Source organism: Pelophylax lessonae, assembly GCF_965119305.1.
Source record: "Pelophylax lessonae genome assembly, chromosome: 1".
Lineage (NCBI taxonomy): Eukaryota > Metazoa > Chordata > Amphibia > Anura > Ranidae > Pelophylax > Pelophylax lessonae.
In genome coordinates, this window is record NC_138768.1 from 247,571,632 (window position 1) to 247,589,557 (window position 17,926).

Here is a 17,926-nt window from a genome sequence, read left to right on the forward strand (position 1 = left end):
AGTGCAAATATACAGTAATCTAAAAAAAGACTGTAGGAGTACAAACACCAAGTTATTGCAAAGTGTACCTACCATCACAAGTTAAAAAAAATAAATAAACATTTTACCTTGAACTGGAACCCTAGCAAAATCTTTTTTTTTATATAGTTTTTGATAGATCAGGTAAGGGTTAGAACGTCTGATATTTCTATTGCCATTTGTATCTCCAGTGGGGAGATATGACCTCACATCCTGTCGTGAGACACAGATACCATATAACGTCAACCTTTGACAGTCAACCCTAAAACGGTTGTCCCCACTACTCCCACTCCAGTGACAACTGTAAAAGTTTAGATTTCCATTCAAGTATAAGCAAGTACTGCCACTTGAAATATTCTGCCATATCTAAAGTGACATTTTGCTTTCACATTTATATTACATGAATATAAAAAAAAAAAAAATCATGTTCTTTAAAATGCTTTTATAAATGTCACTGCTTTACAATTGTTTTTTTGTTGGATTCGATTTCTCTAAATCCTTGAACAACCCCAACTGGTTCAAGACTTTTCACAAGAAATCTTTTGTCGTTAAATAGTCCTCAACTATATAAAAACAATTGCAAAATCAAAACATTTAACAAATCAAACAGGACCTCAGAATTCTTGAGGTCTTGTGTGATCTCGGAAAAAAGCCCATTCAGTCTTCTGTTTTTCCACACAGATCAGTAGACTGGGAGCAAAAATGTGGAAGAAGATGCCTGCCACCAATAAGGTCTAGAAGTAAAAAGGACAGCGCGGGGTTAGAGAAGGAGAACATCAGCATTAGCATGTGGCCTAAAAGAAACAAAGGTGTCAAGTTATCACAAACCTATATGCTAATTTCGCACTAGAAATTACAGTGATGGTGGCAGTTTAAATGAGGTGGTGGTAGTGTGTGTGATCTCTTTAGATGGATATCAAGTGTGGTCAGAAGTCACGCGGCTTATTTCTGAAACTATTTCTATGCTAAACATTTCAGATTCAAGAGTGAATATTCTGAGGGTGGTTTCTGACTTTTGTTTAGGCTAATCATAGGAAGATTTCTCTTTGAAAACTTTTTTTTTTTTTTTGCCAATATACCTCATCCCAGGATATAACTGTGGGTGGCTTTACTAAATACCTCACTATCCTGCTAAAAGATTACCTTTAGGAACAGAGATCACTCTTCATGTTTGAAACCATTTACAATTAAAAGGTTAAGAACACTATCTGCATCTATGGTAGTAACATACCTCAACATATCCATAATATAAAAAGAAAGATTAGAATATGTACCATAGCATTTGTAGTGCTGAAAAAGCTTGGTTATACATTGCTCAAAAAAAATTAAAGGAACGCTTTTTAATCAGAGTATAGCATCAAGTTAATAAACTCCTGGGATATTGATCTGGTCAGTTAAATAACAGAGGGGGACGTTAATCAGTTTCAGCTGCTTTGGTGTTAAAGCAGTTGTAAAGTCAGGAAGTTTTTTTTCTACGCATTAACATAAAAAGCCTTCTGTGTGCAGCAGCCTCCCCAGTAGGGATGATCGAACTTTTGAAAAGTTTGGTTCGGCCAGAACATCCGAACTTCCCGAAAGTTCGGCCCGGATTTCAGAACCCCATTTAAATCAATGGGACCCGAACTTCGGTAATCAAAAAACACCATTTTTAAGCCCTAAAACCCAATAAATGCCCCTAAAAAGTCCCTATGGTTCTGGGTCATGCCCCATTAACTATTAATCACACATAAAAAAGTTCTTAAAAATTGTCATTTTTGATAAAAAAGCCAATTATTGAAAAAAAAAAAAAAAAAAAAAGATTTTTTGATTTTGACTTTGGATTTAGTATCTGGGGGGTCTAAAAAGTGTACATGTGAAGTTTCAGCTCTGTAGCATGTCCAAAACCATGAAAAAAAAAAAAGATAATTTTTCAGTAGAACAGGGATGTGGGACCCTCCTTTTACACCTATATGATCTTTTTTTTCTGGTTCTGGACATGCTACAGAGCTGAAACTTCACAGGTACACCTTTTAGACCCCCCAGACACAAAATCACACAAAAAAAAAAGTTCTTAAACATTGTCATTTTTGATAAAAAAAGCCAATTATTGAAAAATTAAAAAAAAAAAAAAAAAAAGAGTTTTGATTTTTACTTTGGATTTCGTATCTGGGGGGTCTAAAAAGTGTATATGTGAAGTTTCAGCTCTGTAGCATGTCCAGAACCATAAAAAAAAAAAAAAAAGATTGTTTGTATTAGAACACTTTCAGCTCAGGGAGTTGGCTTCTCTTCTCGGTTTTCACACCTTGCCGGTTTAATAGCAGCCATTTTTTTGGGTTCTTTGCAGTCAGGAAAAACATCTGAACTTGTGTATAGTGGTACTGTGCACAAGTTCAGATGTTTTGCCTGCCTCCAAAAACCCCCAAAAAATGCCAGCAAAAACACACCCGGGCATTTTTTTTTTTGACGCTAGCGTTTTTTTTGGCATTTTTTGGGGTTCTTTTGAGGCAGGCAAAACATCTGAACTTGTGTATAGTGGTATATATACACACATAATTATATGTATATAGACACCTAGCCATATATAGGTGTGATAGTAGCAGAAATATATTACTGTAAATGATTTCATTAGCGCCAGCATATATTTCTGCTACTATCACACCTATATATGTCTAGGGATATATACAGACATATATGTGTATATATACCCCCTATACACATGTTCAGATGTCATGTCTGACATCAAACATGTCCTCAAAAAAGCACTGACAGTGGCAACCCTGCAGCATGAAAAATGCTTGCTGGTGCGAAGCCATATTCCTGTCCCGAAGCAACTCAGAGAAATGATCATTTCTCTATAGCGGTCACCCTGCTATGGAAGGGTTTTGTCACCCTTCCATAGCAGTCACTGTCAGTTAACCCTACACTACACTACGGTCCCCTTACACTTACACTACACTACGGTCCCCTGCCCCCTCAATTGGCTTTTGCTAATGGTTCTGGTCCAATCACGGGCTTTTAAAGCCCATTTCCTGAAGCATTGCATTTTGGTCGGTTCTGGTTGCCGAATTCCGAACTTTTTGTGCAACCGATGGTGGACCCGAACCGTTCGATCATCCCTACTCCCCAGCACCCCTAATACTTACCTGAGCCCCCTCTCTGTCCAGCGATGTCCACGAGTCCCTCGGGCGTCCGGGGACACTTCCTCCTGTTTGGCTGAGATACAGCCACGGCTCCATTGGCTGTTAATCAAAGTCAGTGAACCAATCAGGAGAAAGATGGGGCAGGGCTGAACAGCAGCTCTGTGTCTGAATGGACACACGGAGCTGCAGCTTGGCTCAGGTACCCCCATAGCAAGCTGCTTGCTGTGGGGGCACTCAATAGAAAAGAGGGGCCAGGAGCAGGAACGAGGGATCTGAGAAGAGGAGGATCTGGGCTGCTCTGTACAAAGCCAACTGCACAGAAGAGGTAAGTATAACATGTTTGTTATTTATGTTTTTTAACCACTTGCCTACTGGGCAATTTTACCCCCTTCCTGCCCAGGCCAATTTTCAGCTTTCAGCACTCTCAAGCTTTGAATGACAATTGCGCAGTCATGCTACACTTTACCCATATGAAATTTTTATCATTTTTTTCACACAAATAGAGCTTTCTTTTGGTGGTATTTAATCACCTCTGGGTTTTTTATTTCTTACAGAAAAAAAAAAAAAAAAAAATAGACAGAAAATTTTGAAAAAAAAAAAAGTTTATTTTCTGTGAGTAAATTTTGAAAATAAATACATTTTTCTCCTTCACTGATGTGCGCTGATGAGGTGGCACTGATGGGCACCGATAGGCTGCACTGATGGGCACTGATGAGGGGGTACTAATATGCCGCACTGATGAGCACTGATAGGCGGCACTGATGAGCACTGATAGGTGGCACTGACGGACACTGATGGGTGGCACTGATGGGCAGCACCATCAGTGCCCATAGTGCTGCTAGTCAGTGCCCATCAGTGCCTAGATGAGCAGGCACTGACTGGCAGCACTATGGGCACTTATGTCATTTTTTTCCCCTCTTGTGTAATCAGGGCACTGGTGATCAGTGCCCTGATTACATTCCTCTGTGTCCCCTTACCGCCGATCGGCTATCCTCTTCCTCACACTGCAGTCTCTGTGTGAGGAAGGAGAGCTGGCGATGAGAGATGATCTCATATGTTTACATATGAGATCATCTCTCATTGCATGGGCCGATCACGTGGTAAATGGCCGCTGTGATTGGCCATTCACCACGATCTGTGATTGGCTGTGTCCAAGGGACACGGCCGACACAGATTTTCCCCGCGTGGGGAGCCTGTTACCGGGAGGCCGTTTAAAGACGGCCTCCCGGAAATTAGAGCCCGCGCTGTAGCCGTATTTCTGCTATAGCGCGGGCCGGAAGAAGTTAAACAAGACTTTACAATCACTTTAATGAAATTAAGGACCCTTTCACACTTATGCGATGCGATTTTACAGCGATTTTGCCGCGACTGACGTGATTTTGAAAGCAATGGCTATGGCTATATACCTCAAAAACGCATTAAAATCGTGCCAAAGTAGTGCAGGAACTACTTAGAAGTCGGTGCGACTTCAAAACGCACTGATATGAATGGGGCTCATTGAAAATAATGGAAAACGACTTGTCATGCGATTTTGCGGTCCAAAATCACGGGACAAGTCGCACTAGTGTGAAAGGGGCCTAACAGGTGCACTAGAGGTGCAATGAGAGGACCGTCAAAACAGCATGGTTTTACAGGTGGAAGCCACTCACATTTTTTTTTTACCCTACTCATCGTTTGACTGCTTTTCACTAGTTTGGCATTTGGCTAGGGTCAGTGATACCTGGACCCTATAGAGCAGGGATCCTCAAACTATGGCCCTTCAGCTGTTGCAGACCTACACATCCCATGAGCCATTGTAAAACTCTGACATTCTCAGACATGACTAGGCATGATGTGAATTGTAGTTCCTGAACAGCTGGAGGGCCATAGTTTGAAGATCCTTGCTATAGAAGTAGCACAGGCAGTCCAGCTCCTCCAGGATGGCACATTATGTGCCATTGCCAGAAGGTTTGCTGTGTCTCCCAGCACAGTCTCAAGAGCATGGAGGAGATTCCAGGACACAGGCAGTTACACTAGGAGTGCTGGACAGGGCAGTAGATAGTCCATAACCCATCAGCAGGACAGGTATCTGCTCCTTTATGCAAGGAGGAAAAGGATGAGCACCGCCAAAAACCTACAAAATTATCTCCAGCAGGCCACTGGTGTGAATGTCTCTGACCAAACAATCAGAAACAGACTTCATGAGGGTGGCCTGAGGGCCAGACGTTCTCTAGTGGGCCATGTGCTCACTGCCCGGCACCATGGAGCTCGATTGGCATTGGTCATTGAAAACCAGAATTGGCGGGTCCACCACTGGTGCACTGTGCTTTTTACAGATGAAAGCACGTTCACCTTGAGCACGTGGCAGAGGCAAAAGGGTCTGGAGAAGCCATGGAGAATATTATGCTGCCTGCAATATCGTTCAGCATTAACCGGTTTGGTGGTGGGTCAGTATTGGTCTCGGAAGGCATATCTATTGAGGAATGCACAGAACTATACAGGCTAGACAATGGCACCCTGACTGCCATTAGGTATTGGGAAGAAATCCTTGGACCCATTGTCAGGCCCTATGTTGGTGCAGTGGGTCCTGGGTTCCTCCTGGTGCACCACAATGCCCGATCTCATGTGGTGAGAGTATGCAGCCAGTTCCTGGAGAATGTTGATATCACTGAATGGCCCCCATGCTCTCCTGACCCAAGTCCAAAAGAACACCTCTGGGACATTCTGTTTTGGTCCATCTGACGCCACCAGGTTGCACTTTAGTCTGCTCAGGAGCTCAGATCTGGTGCAGATCTGGGAGGAAATACCCCAGGACACCATCCGTCATTTCATTAGGAGCATGCCCCGACATTGTCAGGCATGCATACAAGCACGTGGGAGCCATACAAACTACGGAGTACCATTTTGAGTTGCTGCAATGAAATTTCAGCAAAATGGACTAGCCTTTGATTTGATTTTCGGAGTGTCTTTGAATTCTTCCCTCTTGGTTTACAATTTTCATTTCCATCAAAAGATGTGGCATCCTTTTGTTCCTAACACATAACACAGTGCATATCAATATAGATATCCGGCATGATATGTTTCCCCATTGAGATCTGATGTGTTTTTAAAGTGTTCCTTTAATTTTTTTGAGCAGTTTATATTATATCTATATTGGTCATAGGTAAACTATTTTAATACAAAATAAAACTCTTCTGCAAAACCAAGAAAAACTTCTTAGAGCTCAATCCTTGCCATCAGAGATGGATTTCTGCAGTGACAATACTGGCTCTTTGTAGCGGGTTAATAAGGAATGTTTTCCCTTGTGTAAACAAAAATCTTTATGGGCCATGTGTATTTATAGTCAGTCACAGTGTACAGTGAGCTGTTTGTAAGGCTACTTTAGGGTTTTTGTTTAAGGCAAATGTGTGGGTAGTCAGGATTTATATTTATCTACGGATATTTCTTCTTTTATTATTGAGTCATTTGCATTTTCCTTAACAGTGACATGTGATGTTCATCTCCAAGAGTAGAAAATCAATGTTAGACTGATCAGTAACTATAACTAGCTTAGTAGGCCATTCATTGCATTTCATCTTATGAAACTTGTAATATTTTACTTCTAATACTTCTTGCACTCCAGTCTGCCATTCTTATAAGACATGTCTAATGGGCATCCCAAGTGTCTAGGATTCTCTGCTGTGACATTACAAAAAAATATGTTAAAACCCAGAAAAAATGTGGTGATCCTAAAGAATGATCAAATCTGCAAACCTGTGAGTTTAGACTAGAAAGCGTTACTATAGATTTACTCACAGTACTAGAACTCTGCTGGAAAATCATAAACAACTGCAATCCAGAGAACCTATCATGCATTAACACTCAATATTTAAAATGTCACCAGAAAAGTACCTCCTTTGATCTGACTGGGTGCTGCAGCAAGCTCCATTTTTTTCCTAGTCTTGCTAGCAATATGACTGGAAAGCAGACAAATGGCTAAAGCTGCAAACCTCACTGCATTAATGTAACAAAACATCCAATACTTGTTTCTGCCCCCTCCCCTTTTCCCAAAATTCTTACCTGTCACCTCAATCAAGCCCTGTGCCCGCCTGCAGATCTTCTCTCCTGTCTCTCACTGGCTACACTAAGATGAGTGGGATCCATTGGCTTCTGCTGCTGTCAGTCAAATCCAGTGATGAGAATGCTGTGTGTATAAGGACACACTAAGCCCAGCTCAAAAGCACGCCCGCATGTGTGCCACCATAGCAAGTGGCTTGCAATGGCGGCGCATGCATAAGAAAAGCCAGGATAGCCAGCAGGGGACCCCAGAAGAGGTGGTTTGGGACTGCTCTAAGCAATACCCTACATAGAGCAGGTAAGTATAACTTTATGCTTTAATAATCACTTTAATAATACAAAATAATAGAGTGCACAATATCGGAGTTCAGTGTCATGCATTACTGAAGTTCAAAGCCCTATATACAGTATTTTTTTACCCAGTTTTCAACAAACCAGTAGAAAAATAAATAAATTCTTAAATTACCTGAGTCTCCACTAACATGGCAATGTCCATAAACATGTCATGCAACTCCCGTATGCTAGATTCCAGCTTCATGATATCCTTGTGCCGCGATTCAATCTCATTTAGAGCCTGCCTTGTAATCTGGGAATCTGAAATGATCTATAGGGAAAAATTTATATTTATAGTGATCAATAAATGTTCTGCCTAGAACTGAAAATTTGGATGCACTGAAGTAGAAAAGTAATAAGGTGAAAAAAGGCAAAGAGAAAAAACACAAGGCTTAGAAGAGGCGGACCATGTAAAACGTGGCGATTTATTTTTTTTTTTATTCCAGTAAACACATTTTCATCATTCAGCAACTAAGATCATTGTTTCTTTAATTTCTTCACTCCCATTCATGCATTTAAATAAAAAAAAAAAAAAACAAAAAAAAAAAAATTCTACTTGCATCTGAAGTGAAAATTGCTGGGTTCCCGGTCTCCAGCATCTCTTCCAGTTCTTCATCTGTAGTTGTTTTTCCAGCTGAAACAAAGGGATAACAAATAATTTGTGTGCATGCCCACAGAGATACATTAAAGATTGTTGCTCTTCAAACTTTCCAGTTAAAAAGAGGTTTTGAAGAATGTCTCATTCGTTAATATTTCAAACAGGAAAAACAGGACACACGCCATTTTATTTTCTGCAGTTGTGTAGTCTGATGCACATTTACCATTCCACTCTTAGTAAAGTTTGATCAATGCACAAAGTAACACTGGATATTTTTTATGTTGTAATCACATATGAATAATTATGATCAAGGCTAGTACAGAACTGGACATATATTCAGAAGACTGTCTGTTTATAGTGATATTAAAGTGATATTAAGCCCCGGTTCACACTACTGCGTGTGCGGGGTTCGCATGTCATGTCGGAGCGCACTGCTCCGACATGACATGCGATCAGCTGTGCGGTGCGAGTTTAGCCATACAGTTTGTATGGCTAAATTCGCATCGCACCCGCAGCAAACACGCACAGGAGGCATTTTTGCTGCCGCATCAGGATCGGATCGCACAGCGGTTCACACTTGTGCGATCCGATCCTGTGCGAACTGCACGATCGCACTGCGATATGCGATCAATCTGGGGGTGTCGTTAAGATTACATTGACACCCCCAGCGTATCGCATATGGCAGTGTGAACTGCCGGGGGTGCGTGTGCGATGCGGGAACAGGCTGCGAATTCGCAGCCTTCCCGCATCGCATCAGTGTGAACCGAGCCTAAACCAGAAAACAAAAAATGTAATGCTGCTTAACAATCCTTAAGGCTCGGTTCACACTGATGCGATGCGGGAAGGCTGCGAATTCGCAGCCTGTTCCCGCATCGCACACGCACCCCCAGCAGTTCACACTGCCATATGCGATACGCTGGGGGTGTCAATGTAATCTTAACGACACCCCCAGTTTGATCGCATATCGCAGTGCGATCGTGCAGTTCACACTTGTGCGATCCGATCCTGATGCGGCAGCAAAAATGCCTCCTGTGCGTGTTTGCTGCGGGTGCGATGCGAATTTAGCCAAACAAACTGTATGGCTAAACTTGCACCGCACATCTGATCGCATGTCATGTCGGAGCAGTGCGCTCCGACATGACATGCGAACCCCGCACATGCAGTAGTGTGAACCGGGGCTTAGTGGAACTAAAGTTCCATTGTCATACGCTGCGAGCAGGCAGGCTGTTTATTTTTCTGCAAATACACTTAGAGTATCTGCCTGTTTGCAGCACCCCACAGCATACAAACTGAGCTGTGCATGCTTCCGCCCAACATCTTTTGACTGAAAAACCGAAGGGCACAATGATATTTGCGCAAATGTTTAGTAAAACAATATTTTCAATAAAAATACACTAAAATCATTTTTAGCAGATAAAAAAACAACAAAAAAACTTACAAAATTCTTGCTACCTATAAAAAGCTCACCTGTATGGAGGTTAATAACAAATATTAGTAATTTTTAAAATTACGCCTTTTTGCAAAATGGTGAAAACTGAATGTACGCAAAAATGTGAATACCCACATTTCTCTAAAAAAAAAAATCTGAAGGTTTTCATTTTTCCATTACAGCTTTCAGAGTTCGTAAAAGATCGCGCCCAAACCATATATTTTCTGAAAGCACAGGACCAGTAGAATAAAAGGAAAGTGCTACTGATTTTTAAGGCCCCCGATATTTGCGTAAATATTTACCAAAGCAATAATTTCTCTAAAAATACACTAAAATCATTATCAGATACAAACACAGCAAATGTTACAAAATTCTTGCTAAATTCCTTCTAAATATAAAAGCTAAATCTGTATTGCGGAAATAAATATTTGTAAATTTTAAATTGAGCCTTTTTGAGAAATAGTGAAAATCGTACAAAAAAAAAAAAAGTCTCTAAAAAAGAGGTTTTAATTTTTCATTTCTAGCTTTCAGAGTCTGTAAAAGACTCCCCAAACCATATATTTTTTGAAAGCAGATGACCAATAAAATAAAAAGAAGATGCTACTGATTTTTAACACCCTGCGATACAGTATCTCACAAGAGTGAGTACACCCCTCACATTTTTTGTAAATATTTTATTATATCTTTTCATGTGACAACACTGAAGAAATGACACTCTGCTACAATGTAAAGTAGTGAGTGTACAGCTTGTATAATCGTGTAAATTTGCTTTTCCCTCAAAATATCTCAACACACAGCCATTAATGTCTTAACTGCTGGCAACTAAAGTGAGTACACCCCTAAGGCAAAATGCCCAAACTGGGTACACAGTGTCAATACTTTGTGTGGCCACCATTATTTTCCAGCACTGCCTTAACCCTCTTGGGCATGGAGTTCACCAGAGCTTCACAGGTTGCCACTGGAGTCCTCTTCCACTCCTCCATGACGAGCTGGTAGATGTTAGAGACATTGCGCTCCTTCTTCCATTTGAGGATGCCCCACAGATGCTCAATAGGGTTTAGGTCTGGAGACATGCTTGGGCAGTCCATCACCTTTACCCCCAGCTTCTTTAGCAATGCAGTGGTCCTGATGGAGGTGTGTTTGGGGTCGTTATGTTGGAATACTGCCCAGCAACCCAGTCTCTGAAGAGGAGGGGATCATGCTCTGTTTCAGTATGTCACAGTACATGTTAGCATTCATGGTTCCCTTACTGAACTGTAGCTCCCCGGTGCCGGCAGCGCTCATGCAGCCCCAGACCATGAAACTTCCAACACCATGCTTGACTGTAGGCAAGACACACTTGTCTTTGTACTCCTCACTTGGTTTCCACAACACACGCTTGACACATCTGAACCAAATACGTTTATCTTTGTCTCATCAAACCACAGGACATGGTTCCAGTAATCCATATCCTTAGTCTGCTTGTCTTTAGCAAACTGTTTGCGGGCTTTCTTGTGCATTATCTTTAGAAGAGGCTCTGTTCTGGGATGACAGCCCTGCAGACCAATTTGATGCAGTGTACAGCGTATGGTCTGAGCACTGACAGGCTGACCCCCCCCCCACCCCCCACCCTTTCAAACTCTGCAGCAATGCTACAATTCTAGCAGCACTCATAAGTCTATTTCCCAAAGACAACCTCTAGATATGATGCAGAGCACGTGCACTCAACTTCTTTGGTGGACCATGCCGAGGCCTATTTTAAAAATGGAACCTGTCCTGTTAAACCGCTGTATGGTCTTGGCCACCGTGCTGCAGCTCAGTTTCAGGGCCTTGGTAATCTTCTTATAGCCTAGGCCATCTTTATGTAGAGCAACAATTCTTTTTTTTCAGATCCTCAGAGTTCTTTGCCATGAGGAACCATGTTGAACTTCCAATGACCAGTATGAGAAAGTGAGAGCGATAACACCAAATCTAACACACCCGCTCCCCATTCACACCTGAGACCTTGCAACACTGAGTCACCGGTGAGGGAAAATGGCTAATTGGGCCCAATTTGGACATTTTCAATTAGGGGTGTACTCACTTTTGTGGTCAGTGGTTTAGACATTAATGGCTGTGTGTTGAGTTATTTTGAGGGGACAGAAAATTTACACTGTTATACAAGCAGTACCACTCACTACTTTACATTGTAGCGAAGTGTAATTTAGTCAGTGTTGTCACATGAAAATATATAATAAAAGATTTACAAAAATGTGAGGGGTGTACTCACTTTTGTGAGATACTGTATTTGCGCAAATGTTTACCAAAACAATTTTTTTTGCTTAAAATACACTAATTAGTGGATTCTTACATGGAAAAATTTTCAAAATTCTTGCTAAATTCCTACTAAACATAAAATGTAAAACTATATTGAGTGAATAACAAATATTTGTAAATTTTAGGTTGCACCTTTTTATGAAATGGTGAAAACTGAAGTTGAGCAAAACAGTAAATAAAAACAATTTCATCTAAAAACCTGGAGGAGGTTACCATTTTTCGCTTACAGCTTTAAGAATTTGTAAAACATGGATTTTTGAATTACAAACTTACCTGTAAAATCCATTTCTTGAAGTACATCACGGGACACAGAAGCATAAATCATAACATATGGGTTACATAGCCACGTACAGGTGAAGGACACTGGCAACCAATCAGAAAATGTCCCCCTATATAACTCCTCCCACACAGGAAGTACCTTAGTTTTGTAGCAAGCAATAAAGACCCAATAGAAGATGGGAGGAACCTCTGTCTCTTGATGTACTTCAAGAAATGGATTTTACAGTATGCATTAAAAAAATCAATGGTTCTTTTGTACATCATGGGACACAAAGCCATGAATCATAACATGTTGGATGTCCCAAAGCAATGCCTCTGAGGGGAGGGGGGGGGGGATGACACCAAAAGGATTACACCGATGACTGCAGAACACTGCGGCCAAATGCAGATTCCTCCTGGGACCTAACATCCACTCGATAGAAACGGGTGAACGTATGCACCGATGACCAGGTCACGGCCTTGCAAATCTGAGCCATAGAGGCTTGAAGGCGATGTGCCCAAGAGGCACCTACTCCTTTGGTAGAATGTGCCTTTAAAAAGGAAAAAGGTGGAACCTGCCCTAAATCATACGCCTGGGTAATAACCTGGTGAATCCACTGAGAAATCGAAGACTTCGATGCTGCCAACCCCTTCCTGGGCCCTTCTGGCAGCACGAAAAAGCTCTCGGTCCTACGAATCCGAACTGATTTCTCTATGTAAAACTTAAGTGCACACATTACATCAAAAGAATGCAATCAAAAAGACAAGTCTTCTGGTCAAAAGAACCAGGGGAACCTGCCCCAGGAGGTTCAAAAGGCTGCTTTTGTAAAACTGCCAACACCAAATTTAAGTCCCAAGGACACAATGGTAGCTTCACAGGCAGAAGCAAACGTAACATTCCCTGGACAAAGGTCTGAACCAACGAATGGAAAGCAATCGGTTCTTGGAAGAAAACCGATAAGGCTGAAATCTGCCCTTTAATAGTGCTCAAAGCTAATTTCATATCTACCCCTGCTTGAAGGAAAGCTAGAATTCTCCCGATAATATATTTGTGGGAATGCCATTTCCTGGTTTCACACCAGGCAATGTAGGATCTCCAGACCCTGTAATAAATGTTTCGTAGCCTTTATTAGCGTATGAACTGCAGGGTCAGATACACCCAGCACCTTCAAGTTTAAGGTTTCAATAGCCAAGCCATCACATTTAGAGACTGTACAGCAGGGTAGAATATCAGACCTTGAGACAGTAAGTGCAGACACAGTGGAAGAGCCTAAAGCCTCATCACTGCCAACCTTTGGATTTGTGCATACCAAACCCTCCTCGGCTGAAAGAGACATGGTATCAGCTGCACCGGAGGAAAGGAATAAAATCAGGGAATACTCCTCCCAAGGAGTCATCAAAGCATCAACTCCGACTGCGAGTGGATCCCTGGTACTGGAAACAAATCTCTTCAACTTGTTGTTTCACCTGGATGCCAACAGATCTGGGACCCCCCAGCGTAGGCAGATTGAAAAATCTCAGGATGCAAGGACCATTCGCCTGGAAACATCTGTTGACAAAAAAAATCAAAAAATCTGCCTGCCAGTTGTCTATTTTTGGGATAAAAACTGCTGTCAGGCATGGCACAAACTTCTCTGCCCAGGATAAGATGATATCCACCTCTATTTGTGCCTCCTTGGTGGTGGATAGAAGCCACGGCCGTGGCATTGTCGAATTGCACCCTGACAATGTGACCACGAAGTCTGGGCGTCCAAGTATTTCAAAGCCCTGACTGACTGCTCGGATTTCCAGAAGGTTGATGGGGAGACGTCTCTCTAACCAAGACCATTTCCCTTGGACAGTGGCTTCCTCTAGAACCACTCCCCAGCCAGGGAGACTGGCATCTGTAGTCACAACTTCCAGGTCACTGGAAGAAAGGATTTCCCCTTCTCCAGATATCTGGTCAACAATCACCAATTCAGACTGGCGTACTCTTGGTACCAGAGACATGGACCAGTCCAGAGACTGAATCCTTCTGGTCCATGTAGACAGAAAGTTGTTCTTTTAAGGGTCTGGCATGGAATGGAGCACAGGGACTTGCCTCGAATGCGGACACCATCTTCCCTAGTAACATCATGCAAAGACGTATAGGATATCTCAGCCTTACTACAGACCCAACCAGATCCTACAGGTCTGTGACCTTTCTTGTTGGCAAAAATCTTTGCCTGTACCGTGTCCACAAGAAGACCAAAATATTCCAGCCGCTGAACCGGCTGTAATGCTGAATTTGCCAAGTTCAGTATCCAACCCAGACGTTCTAGGAACTGTACTGTCTGGAGGACATTTCGGCTTAAAGCCAAAGCCGATCGATTAGTCATAGATCGTCCAGATATCCTATTGCAGATATCCCTCGGGACCGTAGAACAGATAATACTGGGCAGGGCCACAAAACTGAAAATGACTGTTTTCTATTGCAAAGCTTAGAAACCTTTGATGGGCCTGGAATATAGGCACGTGAAGATATGCATCCTTGAGGTCTATGAATGCTAGAAATTCCTCTCCCTGCAGGGAGTCTATGAGTGAACGAACTGACTCCACACGTAAAGTACGAACGTTCAGAAACTGGTTTAGAGTTTTAAGATCCAGAAGGTCTCACATCCCCACTTGGTTTGGAGATTATGAACAGGTCTGAGTAAAAATCCCTGAACCTTTCCTTCCCCGGAACCTCCATTATCACTCTTTGAGCCCTCAGCTGGTCCAATGCCAGAAAGAGATCTTTTTAGGGGATCTGTCAGTATAATTGACCTATAAACAGAGGATACGGGAACACCCCAAATTCCAGTTTGTACACCTGCGAAATGGTGGAGATAACCCAGTTGTCTTGCATCAATTCAATCCAAGCCTTTTAGAATTGCAGCAGTCTTCCTCCGACCCAAGTGAATGGGGGCGTCCCGTCACAGAGTAGGCTTAGAGGAAGACTTGGCTGATCTCTGGGCCCAGGGCTTTTCTGACCCTGCCCTGAAGGCTTGGTTCCGGACCCAGATGGTTGAGGCCGTCGCCCCGTCTGGAATTAGAAGCACTGGTAGTATGAGTGCTGGGGATCTTAAAAGAAAGGACGCTTGCTCTTCCTTTTCATAGGTAGCAACGCTTGCTCTTCCTTTTCATAGGTAGCAACGTGGCGTGCTATGTGGTGTCTGCGTGCACGCCAATTGCGTTCAAACACTTCCTCCATGCGACGTACGCCTGTATTTAAAGGCGAAGATTCCCGCACGTGCATAAACCTTTGCCACAGACACACTATCAAGGGAGGAGACGAACATGCAGCCGCTTATGCACCAAAGCAAAAACAGCAACCACATGGGGTAAGAGCAGCTTAGGTTGAAGTTTGTCCCATCTGATGTCTTTTAGGTGATCAGCCCAGGGCAAGAAAACAGTGTGATAAAAATAGGCAAAGAAATCATGTTTAAAATAACTTTGCATCATCCCACAAATGCACAAGCTCATATAAATCACAATGGATACAAATGGTACATTTAATCCCTAAGGAAAAGCCAGAGCTTTCAACAAGAAGTATTTTGCATAGCTTAACATTCACAGTCTCATGCACACATTGGTTTATCATAGGTTTATCACAGCTGATACCTTTCAGGTAATCAGCTCAGTCGTGAAAACAGCGTGTCAGAAAAACAAGCACAGAAATAGCGCTTAAAAATATGTATTTTGCCTAGGCTTAAAATCCATAGTCTGATGCAGAGACTCACCTGGCACTGTCTCGGTTATCTTTTTAAAGGGAACAGCACATAAAATATTTACAATCTGCAATTATGCCAGCAATTTCTACCTTCAAGGTTTGCTGTATGTGTAAGTATTTTAACTTGGACTCCTGCTGCAGGATTCTGTATGAAACAGGAATCCAATCTTCATCCATCACAGCGTGCTTTGTCTTGGCGTCCCCTTGTGTTAGAGGGGCCACGGCCTTGGACCTGTAGAGCACCCTGCATGGAGCGCCTTTGGGGTTTGGTATTCCAAGGGTCCGGATCCCAGGGTCCAGCGCCTGAAAAAACAGCATTACAGGCAAAACCCTATATCTGCTTCCCGAGGCTCAGGTACCTTTTTTTTTTTAGTCCATTGACTGTATTAGATGGATCTGATAGTTAACCCATTAGATTCAGTAATCTTTGGATTGGGGTATGCAGCATATCTTCTTTGAAGAGAAATGTGGAGAGACTCCCCACAGTGACCATCACCTTTAGACACTGGCAAAAAAAACGGAGGTACTTCCTGTGTGGGAGGGGTTATATAGGTGGACATACTTTGATTGGTTGCCAGTGTCCTTCACCTGTAGATGGCTATATAACCCATATGTTAGGATTTATGGCTCTGTGTCCTGTGATGTACGACAGAAAAAAGCCCTCAAATCAGATTTTCTGAAAGCACATGACCTATATAAAATAGGAAAAAACTGCTACTGATTTTTTTGGGCTCTGCAATAATTGCGCAAATGTTCATTGAATTGCTATTTTCCCTAAAAATACACTAAAATCATTATATGAGCACACAAACACAACTTACAAAATTCCTGCTCAATTGCTACTAAAGCATAGTTTACATGTGGCATACTAAATTGTATGCCCTTGGAGGGCCATGTTTACCTGCACAGGGATGCACAGGTAGGACAAGCAGTTCCATTTATGTCAATTTGGATACAACCACTAAACAGGCATAGCCACTGCTCCCAATCTGACATCCATGTGGGTGCACGACTCTGAATGCAGACAGTGTGAGCTCAGGGACATGCATCTGGAGAACTACATACATGTCAAATTGGAAGCAGCAGCGCTGTTCACGCAGTTGCTAGATCCCAAATTACATCAATAAGACTGCTTGCACAGAGATGCACAGAACACCTGTGCAGGTAAAAACGAGCTAGCAGGAGTGTACACGATGTATGCCCTGTGTGAACGAGGCCTTTGAGGTGAATAACTGATCAGCGCTATAGGATTGTTCAGCAGTCTTCAGAGTCTGCTAAAATAATGCTGTTATAAGGTTATGGTCACTGAAATGTCCACAAGCTTATAGCAGGAGGGGGAATGAAGTCTGTACAATGTATGGACCCTGGCCAGCTGTAAGCAGTGCTGTAGGCCCGTATGTCGCATGGACCTGGCAGCGAAAGGGTTAAAGTGGACCCATCATGCCACTCTCCACTCATTAATAAAAACATGCAATAAATTGGAATACTACTGTAAAGACGTGTGGGTCTGCTACAGCCCTCCATGTCCAGAGTTAGGAAAAATGCTGTACAGAAAGCAAGATTTATAGAAATAGCATACTTATTTCTAGCTGACGCTGTATCCGTCCTTTACTGCGCTCCCGAAACTGAATCTGCGTTTCATTGTATTCTATCATAACCTCCCCAAATTTTCTGGACAATACTGTATGCTGGAAAAAAAAAAAAAAAAAAACACAAAAACGTTAGTCCTGGATATGAACAAGCTGGATAACAAACCGGCAAGACAGAAAATTACAAGACTCTTCAACAAGTACAGCACACAAGAAGCATAAGGTGGAACTCCTGACAAAGCTAGTTTCCCCATGTGGGATAGTGTGGGGGAAAGCTCCATTTTAAAACTTTCAAGTACAAGCATAAATTAAGGTAATTTCTTTCATAAATACAGGCAATACAATGCAAGAATACATATTGTTCTGCCTTGGTAACAGAAGAAAATATTTACTGTATTTATTATCTCTTGGAACACATGTTTAGACAAAACTTTCTTTTTTATCTCCCTGTCAGGCTATTTTTTGCTTTCTGTGTACCAGTGCAAAACCTTTCCCTTCACATCCTGCTCCAGAAACACAACA

The 17,926-nt window shown here is 42.2% G+C and overlaps 1 protein-coding gene across 1 annotated transcript in view; it reads right to left on the minus strand.

The window, feature by feature from the left end:
* Positions 1–17,926, minus strand: part of STX2 (syntaxin 2) — a 121,698-nt gene that overhangs the window by 38,015 nt on the left and 65,757 nt on the right. Inside the window, exons 6-8 of the mRNA XM_082267026.1 lie at positions 17,395–17,503; positions 8,066–8,139; positions 7,639–7,776 (exon numbers count right to left, since the gene is read on the minus strand). Coding sequence (XP_082123152.1) covers positions 7,639–7,776; positions 8,066–8,139; positions 17,395–17,503 — 321 coding nt within the window. The remainder of the gene's footprint in view (positions 1–7,638; positions 7,777–8,065; positions 8,140–17,394; positions 17,504–17,926) is intronic.